The sequence below is a fragment of the Scheffersomyces stipitis genome, chromosome 4 (genome assembly GCF_000209165.1).
Source record: "Scheffersomyces stipitis CBS 6054 chromosome 4, complete sequence".
In the NCBI taxonomy this organism is placed as follows: Eukaryota; Fungi; Ascomycota; class Pichiomycetes; order Serinales; family Debaryomycetaceae; genus Scheffersomyces; species Scheffersomyces stipitis.
The window spans coordinates 307,741-321,814 of record NC_009044.1 but is presented as its reverse complement, the minus strand read 5'-3'; the positions used below and the strand labels follow the sequence as shown (position 1 = coordinate 321,814).

At 41.5% G+C, this 14,074-nt stretch overlaps 6 protein-coding genes across 6 annotated transcripts; 3 read left to right on the top strand and 3 right to left on the bottom strand. All coding sequences in view use genetic code 12, as the record gives it.

Annotated features, from left to right (window-relative positions):
- Positions 1-198: 198 nt before the first annotated feature.
- On the bottom strand, positions 199-1,008 carry PICST_59600 (predicted protein; the record flags this gene model as incomplete). Its single annotated transcript, XM_001383980.1, has 1 exon — positions 199-1,008. The coding sequence occupies one exon, from the start codon at positions 1,006-1,008 to the stop codon at positions 199-201; it is 810 nt and encodes a 269-aa protein (XP_001384017.1).
- Positions 1,009-2,533: 1,525 nt separating this feature from the next.
- PICST_26156 (predicted protein) lies at positions 2,534-3,985 on the top strand (the record flags this gene model as incomplete). The annotated part of the gene is made up of 4 exons (XM_001384323.1): positions 2,534-3,113; positions 3,175-3,191; positions 3,215-3,750; positions 3,940-3,985. Coding segments are annotated over 4 exons (1,179 nt in total), but the record flags the coding sequence as incomplete, so codon positions are not given.
- Positions 3,986-4,352: 367 nt separating this feature from the next.
- Positions 4,353-7,703, top strand: PICST_83286 (Serine/threonine protein kinase). Its single transcript, XM_001384322.1, is given in 5 exon segments — positions 4,353-6,018; positions 6,034-6,442; positions 6,575-7,138; positions 7,289-7,407; positions 7,423-7,703. 5 exon segments carry the CDS (start codon positions 4,869-4,871, stop codon positions 7,599-7,601), a joined length of 2,421 nt encoding a protein of 806 aa, XP_001384359.2. The 5' UTR covers positions 4,353-4,868; the 3' UTR covers positions 7,602-7,703.
- Positions 7,704-7,969: 266 nt separating this feature from the next.
- Positions 7,970-10,491, top strand: PICST_31247 (predicted protein; the record flags this gene model as incomplete). Its single annotated transcript, XM_001384321.1, has 1 exon — positions 7,970-10,491. A coding segment is annotated over one exon (2,522 nt), but the record flags the coding sequence as incomplete, so codon positions are not given.
- Positions 10,492-10,646: 155 nt separating this feature from the next.
- On the bottom strand, positions 10,647-11,808 carry MRP51 (mitochondrial 37S ribosomal protein MRP51; the record flags this gene model as incomplete). The annotated part of the gene is made up of 1 exon (XM_001383979.1): positions 10,647-11,808. The coding sequence occupies one exon, from the start codon at positions 11,806-11,808 to the stop codon at positions 10,726-10,728; it is 1,083 nt and encodes a 360-aa protein (XP_001384016.2). The 3' UTR covers positions 10,647-10,725.
- A 254-nt stretch (positions 11,809-12,062) lies between these two features.
- On the bottom strand, positions 12,063-13,472 carry PICST_45177 (mitochondrial outer membrane protein; the record flags this gene model as incomplete). The annotated part of the gene is made up of 1 exon (XM_001383978.1): positions 12,063-13,472. One exon carries the CDS (start codon positions 13,470-13,472, stop codon positions 12,063-12,065), a length of 1,410 nt encoding a protein of 469 aa, XP_001384015.2.
- Between the last annotated feature and the right edge of the window lie 602 nt (positions 13,473-14,074).

Here is a 14,074-nt window from a genome sequence, read left to right as displayed (position 1 = left end):
TTCAACTCAACTGGTTGAAACTTCCACTGACTGGGGGGTCGGTGTTCAACTTAGTTAATTGTTTCTTTATGGGGGAGACTATACTATAATTTATTATTAATCATAGCAAGCTGCTCGGGAAGCGTTTGCTATTTATATATTGTATGTTTTTCCAATTCTTATAAATAAATGTCATTACTATTAAATATTGAATGTTCATCACAAATCTTTAAGCTCGTTCAAGTTCTCGATTAAGCTGTCTATTTCGGGGAAATCCTTTCTGAACAAGTTCGATTTCTCCTCTACTGTCTTTATCTGTGCCTTTGATTCAGACCCTGGATTTGCTACTGTGTGCTCGTCAATTAAGTAGAATATCAAGAACTCAATGATCTTGAAGTTCAAATCCTGCTGTGTGTAGATTTTCTTTGAGTCCTTGTGGTTGTTTATTTTCGACATGTCAAACGATGAAAGTTTGAACCTTCTGATAAGTATAGAACAGCCGTAATTTTCCTCGAAATTACGGAAATTTACAAGGTCCTTGAGGAGGATATGGATCAATGTGGTTATCATTGATACTGCGATTTCTATAGAATTGTTCTTTTCAAATAGTCCCAAAATAGCATCCATATTCTTCTGTCTATGAAACAAACTCCGTGATTCCGGATGAAGTAAAAGTAACCCTTGTAGCAACCTGTTGCATTTGAGCGTGGCATTGTTGATTTCGTCTTCGTCCAAATTCTGTGTTGTTGAATTGTTCGAGCTTAGCAAGCTATAATAATTGAGTAAAGAAGACGCCACATTGAATCGAAAGCTATCCTGTAATGCTATAAACGAGTTTAGACTTGTTCCGCTGCCGTTGCCAGTATGAATACCCTTATTCGAAGCTGATAAAACGGAGCCATTCTGAAATTTGACGATCTCAGGCAACAATCGCGAAAGAAGCAAGTCTAGCTGATCGAGACCTTCGCTTATCCGGCCAAAGTCTTCGGTGTCTAGATGGTCTTTTATATCCGATAGTATGTCTTCCATATCTGTAGATCTTATATGGCCAGCCTTAAGAATAAATATTGTGCTGTGAAGTAAAGAAAGTTGAATGGCTAAAAAAGATCAAGTTTTGTAATAATAATGCAAGTTCTCAAGGAAGCGCGTCGAGTTTTCCCGAACAGGAATGGTAAATACATGCAGAGATTCAACTTCAAAACAATTACAGAGAGATTCAGATTGCAATAGCAAACATGAATAGAATACCAGCTACCTGAAACGTTTCGACTCTTAAATGGCTTCACCCTGAAACGACCTATTTTTGTTTTGGTGTAAAATTTGGGATTTGTTTCTTAGAATTTAGCACCAAAACTAGTCCATTAGCAAACACAATTCCAAAGACTATAAAATAGTCGAAAAGACTCACATATACAACAGCCTACTACTACACTGTTATCATATATATACACCAGCTTATTTTCCTTATTATCCTTTCAAAGACAAAGTTTTAAAATACTATGAAATGAATTGAAGAAAATCACGTGACAAGATATTTCCTACTTATACATGTTCATTGAGTCTACCTCTGTCCAGGGCCCAAGTTTGCCCATGTTCAAGTATAACTGTTTAACTGGAAGAATACTTGTCTTGTATAATAACGACTCTAGACAATCAAATACACTATTCGCTGTATATGTATGTTTGCAGATGAAGAACTGAGTTAAGACAACAGATTGCTCTCTGAAAAGTCTGAAAAATGGATAAAAATCCGCCAAAAAAAGTTAAATAGAAACTGATGCTTCTCAACTTCTGTAATAGTCCAAAACTTCTCTTTGCGACCTTACACAGCTGCCAACTTCTCTATTCATAGCAATTTACCGGTCGTTCTCCTCTTCAATTCCTGGTTTCTTCGACCTGCACATTCTGTTGGTACAGCCTTACAGCTGCCGCCAGATAAATGCGACGATACGCTCAGTCGCAGTAATTTTTGGTTGTCATGCCACAAGTTTAAGCTGGAAATTCTCAGGCCTACTTACTGATGGTCTCATCTGTGATGCCAGCAAAATGTACCAGAATTTCTATACATTCGTACATTCGATTCTGAGCCCATACTCTCGGTTGACATGTATTCCCCTATAAATTTGTTTCTGTAGTATTTTTGCCTATTATGCATTCGCACACATTTATATGCGCTTTTCGTGTTGTATGCACTTCTGGGTCTATAATAATAGAGAAAATAATAATATGGATTTGCCAGTTGTTTCGTTCTCGTGCTTGGATTCTGTTCTATAGATACCACTGGTTTCTTTTCGTCATCCTATAGCTAGAAATCGTCGAAGCAATTGCTTGTTACACGTATTATAGATATCCTCGTTGTTGCACTTGTTATCACTATTGTCAAGTACTTTTGTGCCGGTTATTCATTGTTGTTCCGGTTAACAAATTCTTCAAACATATTTCCAGTTCTATCTGCCAGTTCCATAGTTAAGAACCACAAAGACCTCCAGAAAAGAACCCACCGTAGTAAAGAACTTCTCCCTTCACACCCATGCCGACCACTTCGGCGTTCTCCATCGTTCTCGGGTGCTCAGTGGCTGTGATTTCATCGGGAATCCAGTCACTAGGAATTACACTCCAGCGCAAATCGCATCTTCTCCACATCACCATCAACAAAAGCACACGAAGGCTGGCACCACAACATCTACACCATCGTCACCAACGATATAAGCGCAACATGTGGCTCTTTGGCTTCATGCTCTTCATCGTAGCCAACATTCTCGGTTCGTTGATCCAAATCACAACTCTCCCGCTTATCATTCTTTCTCCTCTCCAATCAATTGGACTAATTTTCAACTCCATTCTCAGCTGCCTCATGCTTCCAGGCGAAGTATTCACTCGCAAACTCGCTGTGGGAACCGTAGTCATTGCTGTAGGGGCATTCAGCATAGCATACAACGGGAATGTACCGCCTCTCGTCGACTCAGATCCTCCAAAAGACATAGCCCAACGATTCGACGACGTCATGGCCCATCTTCTTTTGCCAGCATTCATGCTGTGGTTCATATTCACTTTCGTAATGGTTGCCATACTCCTCGGTATCAACTGGCTCTACTTGACAAAGAAAATTAATCAACCAAACAGCATCAACCACAGTTTGAATAACACTAATAGCATCCACTCCAGCAGCATAAACAGCATGCACAACTTAAACAGCTCCAATAATACCAATTGTAATATCACTGCGCCTAGAAAGGTTCTTGGACCGAATAAGTATCAGTTCATAAAAGGTATCAATTATGGCATCATCAGTGGAACGTTGACAGCGCATACTTTTCTCTTTGCCAAATCCATCATCGATGTGATTTTTGAAAGTATCCTACAAAACACATCGAGCAGCTTCCCACTCAGTAACTTGACTCCGTATATTCTCTTACTCACGATGTTGGCCATAATTGGCTGTCAGTTGACGGCATTCAACCTCGGCTTGAAGCAAATTTCGACTTCAATCTTATATCCCTTGTGCTTCCTAGTGTACAACTTGGTGAATTTGGTCAACGACTTGAATTTCAACTCTCTTTTGATCGACCACCGCATGTCGATAGCCCAGTTTGCCTGGATAGTTGTAGGCTTGATTGCAGTTCTCTGTGGGGTAGTCATCATTAGTTGGGATAGTGCATTTGGAACTGCCCCACCCACTGAGTTAGAAACTATCAACATCGAGGATGAAGATCTCTTGTACATGAAGTTTCCTTACACTACAGCATCTAAAGTATCTACAATTCCTGATGAGTGCACGTCGTTGCTCAAGGTTGACGATAACGACTTGTCAATGGCTCGAGCCAAGAACTACTCTACTGTGGACTCTACTTCGACCAATTACACGAGTGCCACTCTCACGAACAACGATACTTCTACCCCTCCTCCCGAGGATACTAGTTTAGTGGAAGTTTCTGTTATGGGCTCTGCGACACCTAGGAGAGTTCTATCATATGAGCAGAGTCAGTTGTTAAGGCTGATGGATATAGGACATGATTAGATGACAATGCATATATTACTAGAGTAAAGAATTTCATTATATATAGAGCACAGGCTAAACGGAGAGAAAGGGTAGTTACAACATTTCTACATATATCGCCACACAACCTATTAGTAAATTTTGCTAGTATATCTCTTCTTCATCCACCTGTCTCCTTGTTGGTTTATCCATATTCTCTTTGTATGCGCTTAGTGGTTCTCCACTTTCAAATATCTCGCTAAAAAACGTTTACTGCGGTGCGGCTCAGCTCCTTCCCTAGCGAGAGAACATTTCTAGATTTTGTCTCCCTATTCCTGTACGTCTCTCTCTAACCTATATTGAAAAGTTGGCGAACCACTTTTCTGAAAGAACGTACAACACATCCACCACCAAGCCCATTCCGCAGTAGAAGAGGCACTACGTAGGAGAGCGCATAGTAGCATACTGTGTTAGTTGTTTTGTACATCTCCCGTTGTGTAGTCTTCGTTCGCGTGTTTTCGTTTACTGTTGTTAACTCTGATCTCCAGTGTCTTCTAGTTTGAGACCACAAGAAACCAAAGAGTACACAAGAGGAGAATAAAGAACTGTATTCAAATTAAGAGAAATCTAATCTGCCGAAGCAATAAACAGAAGTCATCATAGCAACATAGCTATTCGTCTCAAACAAGTTTCCGTCATCTAGACCATCTATTAGACAAAATTACAAAATTACAAAATCACTCTGTTATTTTGACATTCTGGTACATTATAGACTAAGAGTATAGAGCTTACAGTACACTCATAGTGAATCATTAACACCAGCTTCAGATTCGTATTCAAATCACTTTCATTTTCAAAGCTTTCATCTTGTCATTTTCTAATTACATTACTTTGCCACATTTATCTCCTTGCAATGAGCGACGTCTACAAGCGAACAGAAGTGATTGGCCGAGGCAAGTTCGGGATCGTTTACAAGGGCTACAACAAACAGACCAAACAGGTGGTTGCCATCAAGGTTCTAAACTTGGACACGGAGGAAGATGAAGTCAGCGATGTCCAACAGGAAATCAAGTTTCTTTCGGAGCTCAAGAATGTTCCAAATGTTACTCAATATTACGGATCGTTTTTAAACGATACCAAGCTCTGGATCATCATGGATTACTGCGCAGGAGGATCTTTGCGAACGATTCTTAAATCAGGAGTGTTCGAGGAAAAGTATATAGGTGTAATCGTAAGAGAGTTGCTTCTAGCACTAAGTGCCGTTCACAAGTTGGGGGTTATCCACCGGGACTTGAAGGCAGCCAACGTGTTGATCACCAAAGAAGGAAGTGTGTTGTTGTGTGACTTTGGTGTCGCTGCTAAGATCACTTCCAATGCCTTAAAAAGAACCACCATGGCAGGAACGCCGTACTGGATGGCACCAGAAGTTATCAGAAAGGGTGATACGTATAATAGTAAGGCCGATATCTGGTCGTTGGGAATCACCATCTACGAAATCGCTACGGGTAATCCTCCTTACTGTGACAAGGATGCCAACTGGGCAATGCAAATGATCTCTAAACTGACTCCTCCTAGATTGGAGGGCAGAGAGTACTCCGTTGCGTTGAAAGAATGTATTGCATTATGCTTGGACGAAAATCCCGACGAGAGGCCCTCGGCCGATGACTTGTTGAAGTGTAAGTTGGTCAGAGCGTATAAGAACCATCCCAAGATGATTCTTAAAGAACTCATTTCTCACTACTTAGTGTGGAGGGATCACAACTCTTCGCGAGATACCGTGTATGTCCACATAGAAGATGAACAGCAAGAGGAAGAAGAAGCAAACCAGAGAAATAACGAATCCATGACCCAGAACTCCAATCAGATACAGGTCAAGTGGGACTTTGATTCCTTGAGCAGCAAGGAGTACATCATAGAAAACGATATAGAATTCGAAAGGGAAGAAGACAACTTCCACTACCATGATGAAGAGAGTGGGGACATCTATACGCTTCCAACATTGCAAGTCAACACTCTCCAGGGCCAGGGTCGTAGCACTAACATTAACAATACTACCATGAACCGTACCCCACCAACAGGAACCCTCACTAATAATGGAAGAAACACCAATAATCACAACACTAGCAATAATTTGGAGATACCCAAGTCGTTGCAGCTGCTTTTTGAAGACGCCGATGATGGAGAAAAAGACCTTCCTATGCTTCCTACTCCCAATGTAGCTTCTTTTTCTGATCAGAGAGTCGATTCGCCAACTATTGAAATTCCAGATATGGATAATTTGGGAAATTTCAGTACTGCCACTTTGTCTACAGCTTCATCCAACCACCCTCCATTGAACAAGCCTCCTACGTTATATCATTCACAATCTGCTTCTGGTTCATTAGAGTCGCGATTCGCTTCCATGAACTCTGCGATTAATAGACCCAGAAAGAAAACTATTTCTAACACCCTTGGAAATGGCTCTAATATGTCTAGCATGACAAGCATGTCAAGTATGAATGGTTCATTTCTGAGTCACGGACAGTCTTCACAGCAGCAGCAACCGCAGGCTCAACAGAATCCACAACAAGTTCCACAACAGACTCAACATCCTACGCCTCATACTCCCCCATACTCTAGTAGCAATGGCAACTTGAAGACACCTTCCCCAAAGCCGCCTTCTACTGCTGTGCTAATGAGTTCTGCTGGACTTTCTGCGTCCAGCGGATCACCTTCCAAATCCATGAAAGCTTTACATTCTAACTCTAATCCTCTTCTACAACCTATCAACTTCAAATTGCCCAATGAGGCTGGTAACAACGAAAATGTTCCAGGCTTGGTCCGGACGAATCTGACCAGTATCCAGCCCATTCATTCACAGTCCAGTAGCAGCTCTATACCATCTACAACTTCTACAGCGGCCACCTCTATAAGTTCAGTTGGGTCTAAGTCCAAAATGGGAAGACCTTTGCATATTCAAATGCCAACGCCGTCTAACATGGTAAACCAGTTGTCGGCCTTAACTAACGATGGCTTTAGCAATCAGGATACAGATAACGTAAACCAGTTTGGTATCAATCCAGCACAGGCAGCACCTTTAACCATGACTCCAGTCACTGAAAAGGATACACCATTTGCTCCTCCTCATGTATTTTCAGAAAATGAAGGTGAGGCAACTTCTGAATCTGGACACCAAAGGCAGTTGTCTCGTGACAGAGCGGAAACGAATCCACAGCGACTTGCTGGATTGCTGGCACAGAAAAAGGCCAGCATTTCCGGAAACGCCTCCGTTTCTGGACAAGTCAGTGGTCCTGGTTCCAACAATTCTGGATCTGTTACTGGTGCCAACTCTAGTATTTCTAATGTATCTACAAACAACACTAGCACCAACAATAACCCAGCTTTAACTGGCGCTGGTGGAGTGAACTTATTCTTTCCCAGAACGAATTCCATTAGCAATTCGTCACCAGGCGGTCTTGGTACTCCAGTCACCGCCACTGCTTCTGGAAAATTTCCTACGATTCCTCAGATTAATAGCGAGTTCTTTTCGGACTCTTCATCCAAGCAGAAGTTGATCACCGAGTTGGATTCCATGATCAAGTTATTCACCCAGGGTTTGGAAGCGTTGGAGGATCACATACAGACAACTCCTGTTGGGATACTCTAAAAAAAAGATGTGTATTACGTCAGGTGGATATTCTTTTGAAAGTACTCATAGAGAGGGAATTCATACATGGTAAATAGTAATATATCTAACATCTTTTATGTATTGATGAGTGCATTTCAAAACAATGAAGTTTTCCTTATATTCATGTATACATATATATATATATATATATCCCCATGAAGGCGTTAACTTTTCTTCACTGTATTCCACTTCGTAGTCCTACTGTAGTAGTAGTTCTCATTCTTAACTATGCTGATCTTCGAGACTCATTATACGCACTTCGCGATTTTTCAACTTGTCTATGAGAACCCAACTCTTCTTCTTCTCTATCAATACATCTTTTTCATTCCACAACAATTACATTCTCAATGCCACCTCGTCCGAGACGTCGTATCACCTCGGCGAAGAGGGAGGAGATCGAGAAGGAGCAACGAAAGCTATCTTCCACTATCGTCAGACCATTTGATATTCTTTCAGGATTGCCAGTTTCATTCAGTGCTCCACCCAATGGACACTATGACGATGTTTTGAAGAACCCTCTTACAGTTAAGGACACGGGTGTATTCTATCGATCGCTCATGAAGTCACGTTACAACTACGTCCATCTCTGTCCCATGTTTTGTTTGTATTGGGTGAAACAGAGTCTGTATGCGAAAAAGCTAGCTGAGGAAAACAAGCCAGTGCCGAAATCTCAACGAGAAGAAAGCCTCGGAGACCGTGTTCCGGTTCTTGGCCTCGATGTAAGTGCTCGTGATGTGATGGTTAAGCTCTGTGATGCTGGCTTGAGTTTGGGGCCTCACCAGTTTGAGATTCGTCTTTTCATACTTAAGGACGGCAGACCTGAGAAGCTTCTGAAGAAAGAGATGAAGGAGTTGGAGGAGCGAAAACGACAAGAGGAATTAGAGGCGAGAAGAAGCGAGATAGAAAATGGACGTCCAGATGGCAATAATGTTGTAAATGAGCCATCAAATGGAGATTCTGTAAATGAACCAGTAAAGTCTACAGAGATTAATGAACCCGTTAGTGTGGTAGATAAAACAACAGAAGATCCTACGGATGAAGCTGTCAAAAACGACAAGCCAGAACAGATTGGGAATTCAATTCAATCGGAGGGAATAAAAAATCTGGAAGCAAATAAAGAAGCAGACAAGGAAGAAGACAAAGATGAGAAACATGAGAAAGATGAGAAACATGAGAAACATGAGAAAGACGAGAAAGATGAAGAGAGTGAATCTGAAGAGGAGGACGTTACTAACACGTCTATTTTGGAAGATAAGGATGGCACTAAAGAGATTAATATTGAAGAAAAACCCGATTCTGATGATATGGAATTAGACACAGAAGAACAAAATAAGCCGACTCTAAATTCTTCTCTCGAATCAAAGTCAGAAACAACTGTACAAAAAGATGTCTCTCCGGCCGTTTCTCTATCAGCAGATGCACCTTCTCCTGTAGAAAGTTCCTCGGCAGCACCAGCACCACCTTCTACTACGGTAGCTTCGTCGTCGTCGTCTTCATCTGCTTCAGTTCCGACAACTGCAGGAGCTCCAACAGCTACAGCAAGACCTCCTCCTCCTCGGAGCGATCCAAATAACATGCAATCAATAGAGAATACCATCATGATCTCTAATCTTAACACGATTGCCAGAACAGATGAATCGTTGAATGGTTTGATGAAGATAGTAGCTCTGGGAAACGCCCTGCCCCAACAAATTGTTACATTCCAAGGGTACATCAAGAGAGCCAGGGAAATGGGTCCACAGCCTCACCATGCCTATCTTTTCCAACCTGGAGCCTACTCTCCATATCCAAATATTAAGCCCAAGAAGATCATGAAGCCGCCTAAAGAGAAAAAGCTACCCAAGGAGAAAAAGTTTCCTAAGGAAAAGAAGGAAAAGAAGCCTAAGTTACCCAAAGATCAAAAACTAACAGCTTTCCAAGAGCGGTATTTGGAAAACGCTACCCTTCTTTTTGAGTTCGTAGAGAACACCAATGTGAGATTCCAACTTCCTAAGAACGCCATTATAGAGGTATTGCCTCCTTCTACCATGACGAACGCTGATGGAGATGACAATTCTGATAACAAGGACTTGTTATTCAGTTATATCTGGATCCATAACCAGGATGAAATTCTGGATTATGAGAAAAAGCTTGAAGAGTATTACAGAAAAGTGAAAGAAAGAGACGAAGCAGAAAAAAAGAAGATTGAAGATGAAAAGAAGCGCGTGGAAGAAGAAGAAGCGAAGGCAAAGGCTGAAGCAAAGGCAAAGGAGGAAGAAGGAGAAGAAGAAGCTCAGCCAAAAGACGATACTGAAGATAATGGTCAAGTAAATAAAGCAGTGGAACATAATCTTCGTAAAAGACCTGCTAGAAAAGCTGCATCTGTTTCTGCAGCAACGCCACCAACGCCAGCTCCTAAAGGTAAGCAAAAGAAAGGTAAAGCTAAAAAGAAAGAAGTTATTGTTAAATTGGAAAAACCAGAAGAACCTGAAATTCGGTTCACTACGGTGTCTTTCATTGTTCATGGTATTCCTTTGAGATTTGTTCCTATCTTGATAAACAGTGTAAATCCACTTAAAGAGGTACAAGAGCATATGGAACACATCTTGAAGGTTGGAACCAGAATGACAAACTTCTACTTGTGGTATCAAGTAGATGGCAAGTTGGATGAAGCCTTGGCCGAAGAGGTCAGAAATCAGTTGAATCAAGAAGAAAAGAAAATGCCAGGGATCACTGCAGCATCTCCGCTGGAAAAGGCAGTTACGAAAGAGACTACTGGCCCAAAAAAGAGAAAGTTGAAGGAAAAGAATCTCGATACTCAGAAGAAATTGAAACTGACAATAGAAATAAAGAAAGAAGATATCGGTGAGACTAATTCTGATAAAATTGAGTCAGTAGAGCCAATGCAGATTGATTCTCAATCACAGAAGACGGAAATTGAACAAAATAAAGAGCAGGAACAAGAAGAGACAAAGCATTCATCGCCAGATCCAGAACCTGTAGCAGTGTCTACTGAAATATCTGCTCAGTGACGAGATAGATAATGTACTATAGTGTAGTTTATTAATGTATTTACAGGGTTATGAGTGCTATGTAATAGGGTACGATTTTGAAACTCCATAGCTTAGTGGATAATCAAATTCAACAATCTCTGCAAGTTTTCACCTTCCGTCTTGTTTCTCTCAGAAGCACTACCGAAGTTAGGATTGGAAGCAGTGTATCTAGATCTGTCAGGAGAGAAAGAGTTGCTGGAACTTCTTTGCATCCACGAGCCGGTTTTGATACCATCAGCATAGAGCTTGAGCGAACCGGTTTCTGTTATCTCGGCTTCGTTTATCTTGAACGGCATGACAAACTGTCTAGAGTGTTTACCTGGTGCATTTTTTGCGTAGTTGTGTTGTAAGAGAGTAGTTCTTTCGTTAACACCAACAACAAAGCCACCGATAGCAGCTTCTTTATTTCCTACAAGTCTACCAGGAGCAACAACTCCGTACTTAACCCCATTAGGTGTGTTGGTTAATTTTCCCTTCTGACTGTACGAGAATCCGCCAGTACCCTGGATATGAGTAGAAATGGCAGAGCTTCCAATTTTTCCATTCGCTTTGGCCAAGTCCGTTAATTGCAACTCCTTCTTAATCACAGCTGCGTCGGTGCTCAAGAATCTTCTCAATAATTCCGAAGCTGTGCTTTGTGATATGCTCGATACCAATGCCTGTGGATGATGTACTAAAAGCCATTTCTGGAACTTTTGGTGCAACTTGGGGTTTTGTTCCAAAATGCTACGTATCTCTTCTGCGGATGCCTTGGCATGCAAATTCAAGCTGTTTGCGATACTGTGGTCTCTCTGTTTGGAATTGGACTTGTTATTTCCAGAAGGGAAAAGTGGATTTGAATCAGTGTAATGGTTGTTCACTACCAATCCAGTTTCCTGGAACTTCAATCTGTTATACATTTTTCCCGAGTTCTTCTCGACATCTGGCATACTCTTGTAGTTGTCTATGTCATTGAATGAAATGTGCGAATATCCAATTTGTTTTGGCAAAGTGGTCTTGATTCCAAAGTTGGATCTCACAGCTGAAGACTTGGGAGTAAAGATGATTTGGTGCGTAGGAACAGAAGACTTTCCTCTTATGTTTTTCAGAATGGGTGTGGCCACCTGGGCCAACTTGGAGTTTCTCACTAAGTTGAAGAGTTCCTGGCTGTTCATATCTCTCAGTACCTGGGCAACAAGTCCTCTAACTAAACTTCTGTAACATAATGCTGTAGATATTCAGTCTGTCCAGTTGAAATTTTTCAATATTGATTGTATGCAGGGATTTTACAAATGTTACCCGGAAAGTGAAATGTTTGTGTGGTTATGTGTAGGTTTTTTGGGTGCAAATAGTATAACCTTTATATATTATTAATTTTACATGGTACTACATTCATTATATTCGTACTAGAAGTAACAGAGATACAGACCTAACAGGCGTAGGAGAAACTAACCCCAAAACGGTTGAACTCCGGCGCGTTGGTCACCGGATTCATCCCTACCTTGACTCCAGTGCTGACCAAGAAGTCTTTGACTCGGCCCTCCCAGAGAATTTTTACCATCCTGTCGTTGAGGCTAGTGGAGAACTTGACCACGCTCGCAAAGTCGCTCTCATTTACAAGATTTTGGAAAGCTGTCGTTACACTTTCGGAATTTTCACTTGAGAGATGGGCTGCGAGTTCGACTTCGTCCAAGAGCTTTTTCTTTTCAGGCAAGAGGGTCGGGTTTATATGGTAGTAGTTGTCCAAGTTCTGGATTGGGTTTATGATCATATTGCTATGATCTTTCTGCGCTATAGAAGTATGCGATCGAATTGGAATTGTGTTCCCACCGTGTTGGCCACGGACCTTACGGTCCTGGTGCAGTAAAAAACGGTTTTCCTCCGAAGAAAGATTAACTGATCTGTTAGCAAATGAATGAACAGGATTCTCACGGGAGTAGTTGTAGAGTTCGAATCCCAAAGACAAGTTGCTGGCGTAGGAAAAGAAGTTGAAATCGTACCGGGAGCTGAAAGTCGATGCTACAGACGTCTTCACCGTGTATGTCGATGAAAGGTGGCCGAGAATCGGGTTTACAGCTAGTGTCATGGTGAGCGGTTTTCCTGTTGAAGTAGATCTAGTAGAGTATCTAAAAGCAGTGGATAGTCCCGGGCTCATAGTTCTAGCAGCATACCATAATTCCGTTCCGATAGAGATAACCGAATTATCGAACTTTGGTATCAAAGCTGTGTTCAATGAATTATCAGAGTTACCCAAGTTGTACAAGCATCTGAATCCTATTAGCGATTCATTGGTAGAGTAGATGAATTCTCGCAGATACTTGGGAGCATTCTTTTGTAGATAAACGATCATGGTTCCGTTCTTGTCCATATGTGGATTGTTGATACATTTTATCAACAATTGGGTATGGGCTGAGATCCGTTTTATTATCATGGCTTCAAGGGCCGAGCCCGGGAAATACATTCTGCCGTAGAGCAACGAACTACGATCGTGACGCTTGGAGCTGCTAAGTTGTTTGTGGTTATTTGATGATGGCTCGATGATCCGAAATCCTACTAGGGCGTCTTGGAGCGAGATTTCCTTCGTTCCCATGGTGTTACGGAGTGGGACCGAGGAGTACAAGTAAGCTAGTGAGCCATTGATAGAGTGGTAGTTAGAGAGCGTAAAGCTAGAGGCCAGATACTCTGTAGATTTATTTGACGAGTCGAGTTTAAAGCCAGTTGGGATCGGGAAATCGAGAATCGCCAGCGATGACGCCGTTATGTTGGAGAATATGTTATCTTCATTCCAGTTGGTGGACTTGTAGAAGCATTTCTGGAGGTATTCCATGTATGTGTACATCTATGGGCATATGGGTATTTAGAGATGAGAAGCTATGAGTAAACTAGACAGATTTTCGGTGTTAGGACAATTTTTGCAGCGCTCAAAACGGTGGAATGGTCTATGGGAGTATGCGAATACGTCTATCCTGTTTTTTTGGGGGGCTGGTATTGTGTTTGGCGGTGCAATTGATGTTGTGGAGGAAGACAGAAGTGAATGGTTTATTGGCATAACAGTCTAGATGGCAATGGAAAATAGGGAATTGCGTGCAGGAAAGGCGCGCGTAGAGAAATGTGAATACGAGAAATAGTGAAAATAGTGAGAGTAAAGAAAAATTAGAGCTAGCGAGAGAATAGCGAGAATAGTGAAAGCCCAAACTAAAAGAAGAAAGACTTTTGAAAGTTGTACGGGAACATACGACTATTTGACACTATATAGTAGCATGCCAATATAGCATTTTCAATATAAATATTTTCAATAGTTGTGCTGACTACAGGTAGTTTGGCAGAGACACAGTTTTCAGTGCTTGTCACCGTAGAACCTTTCTCTTTTTTCGCACCCCAGATCGGCCCGACTGAGTCATCGTAATCATAATCGCATATACCAGATTTTTCATTTGTTCA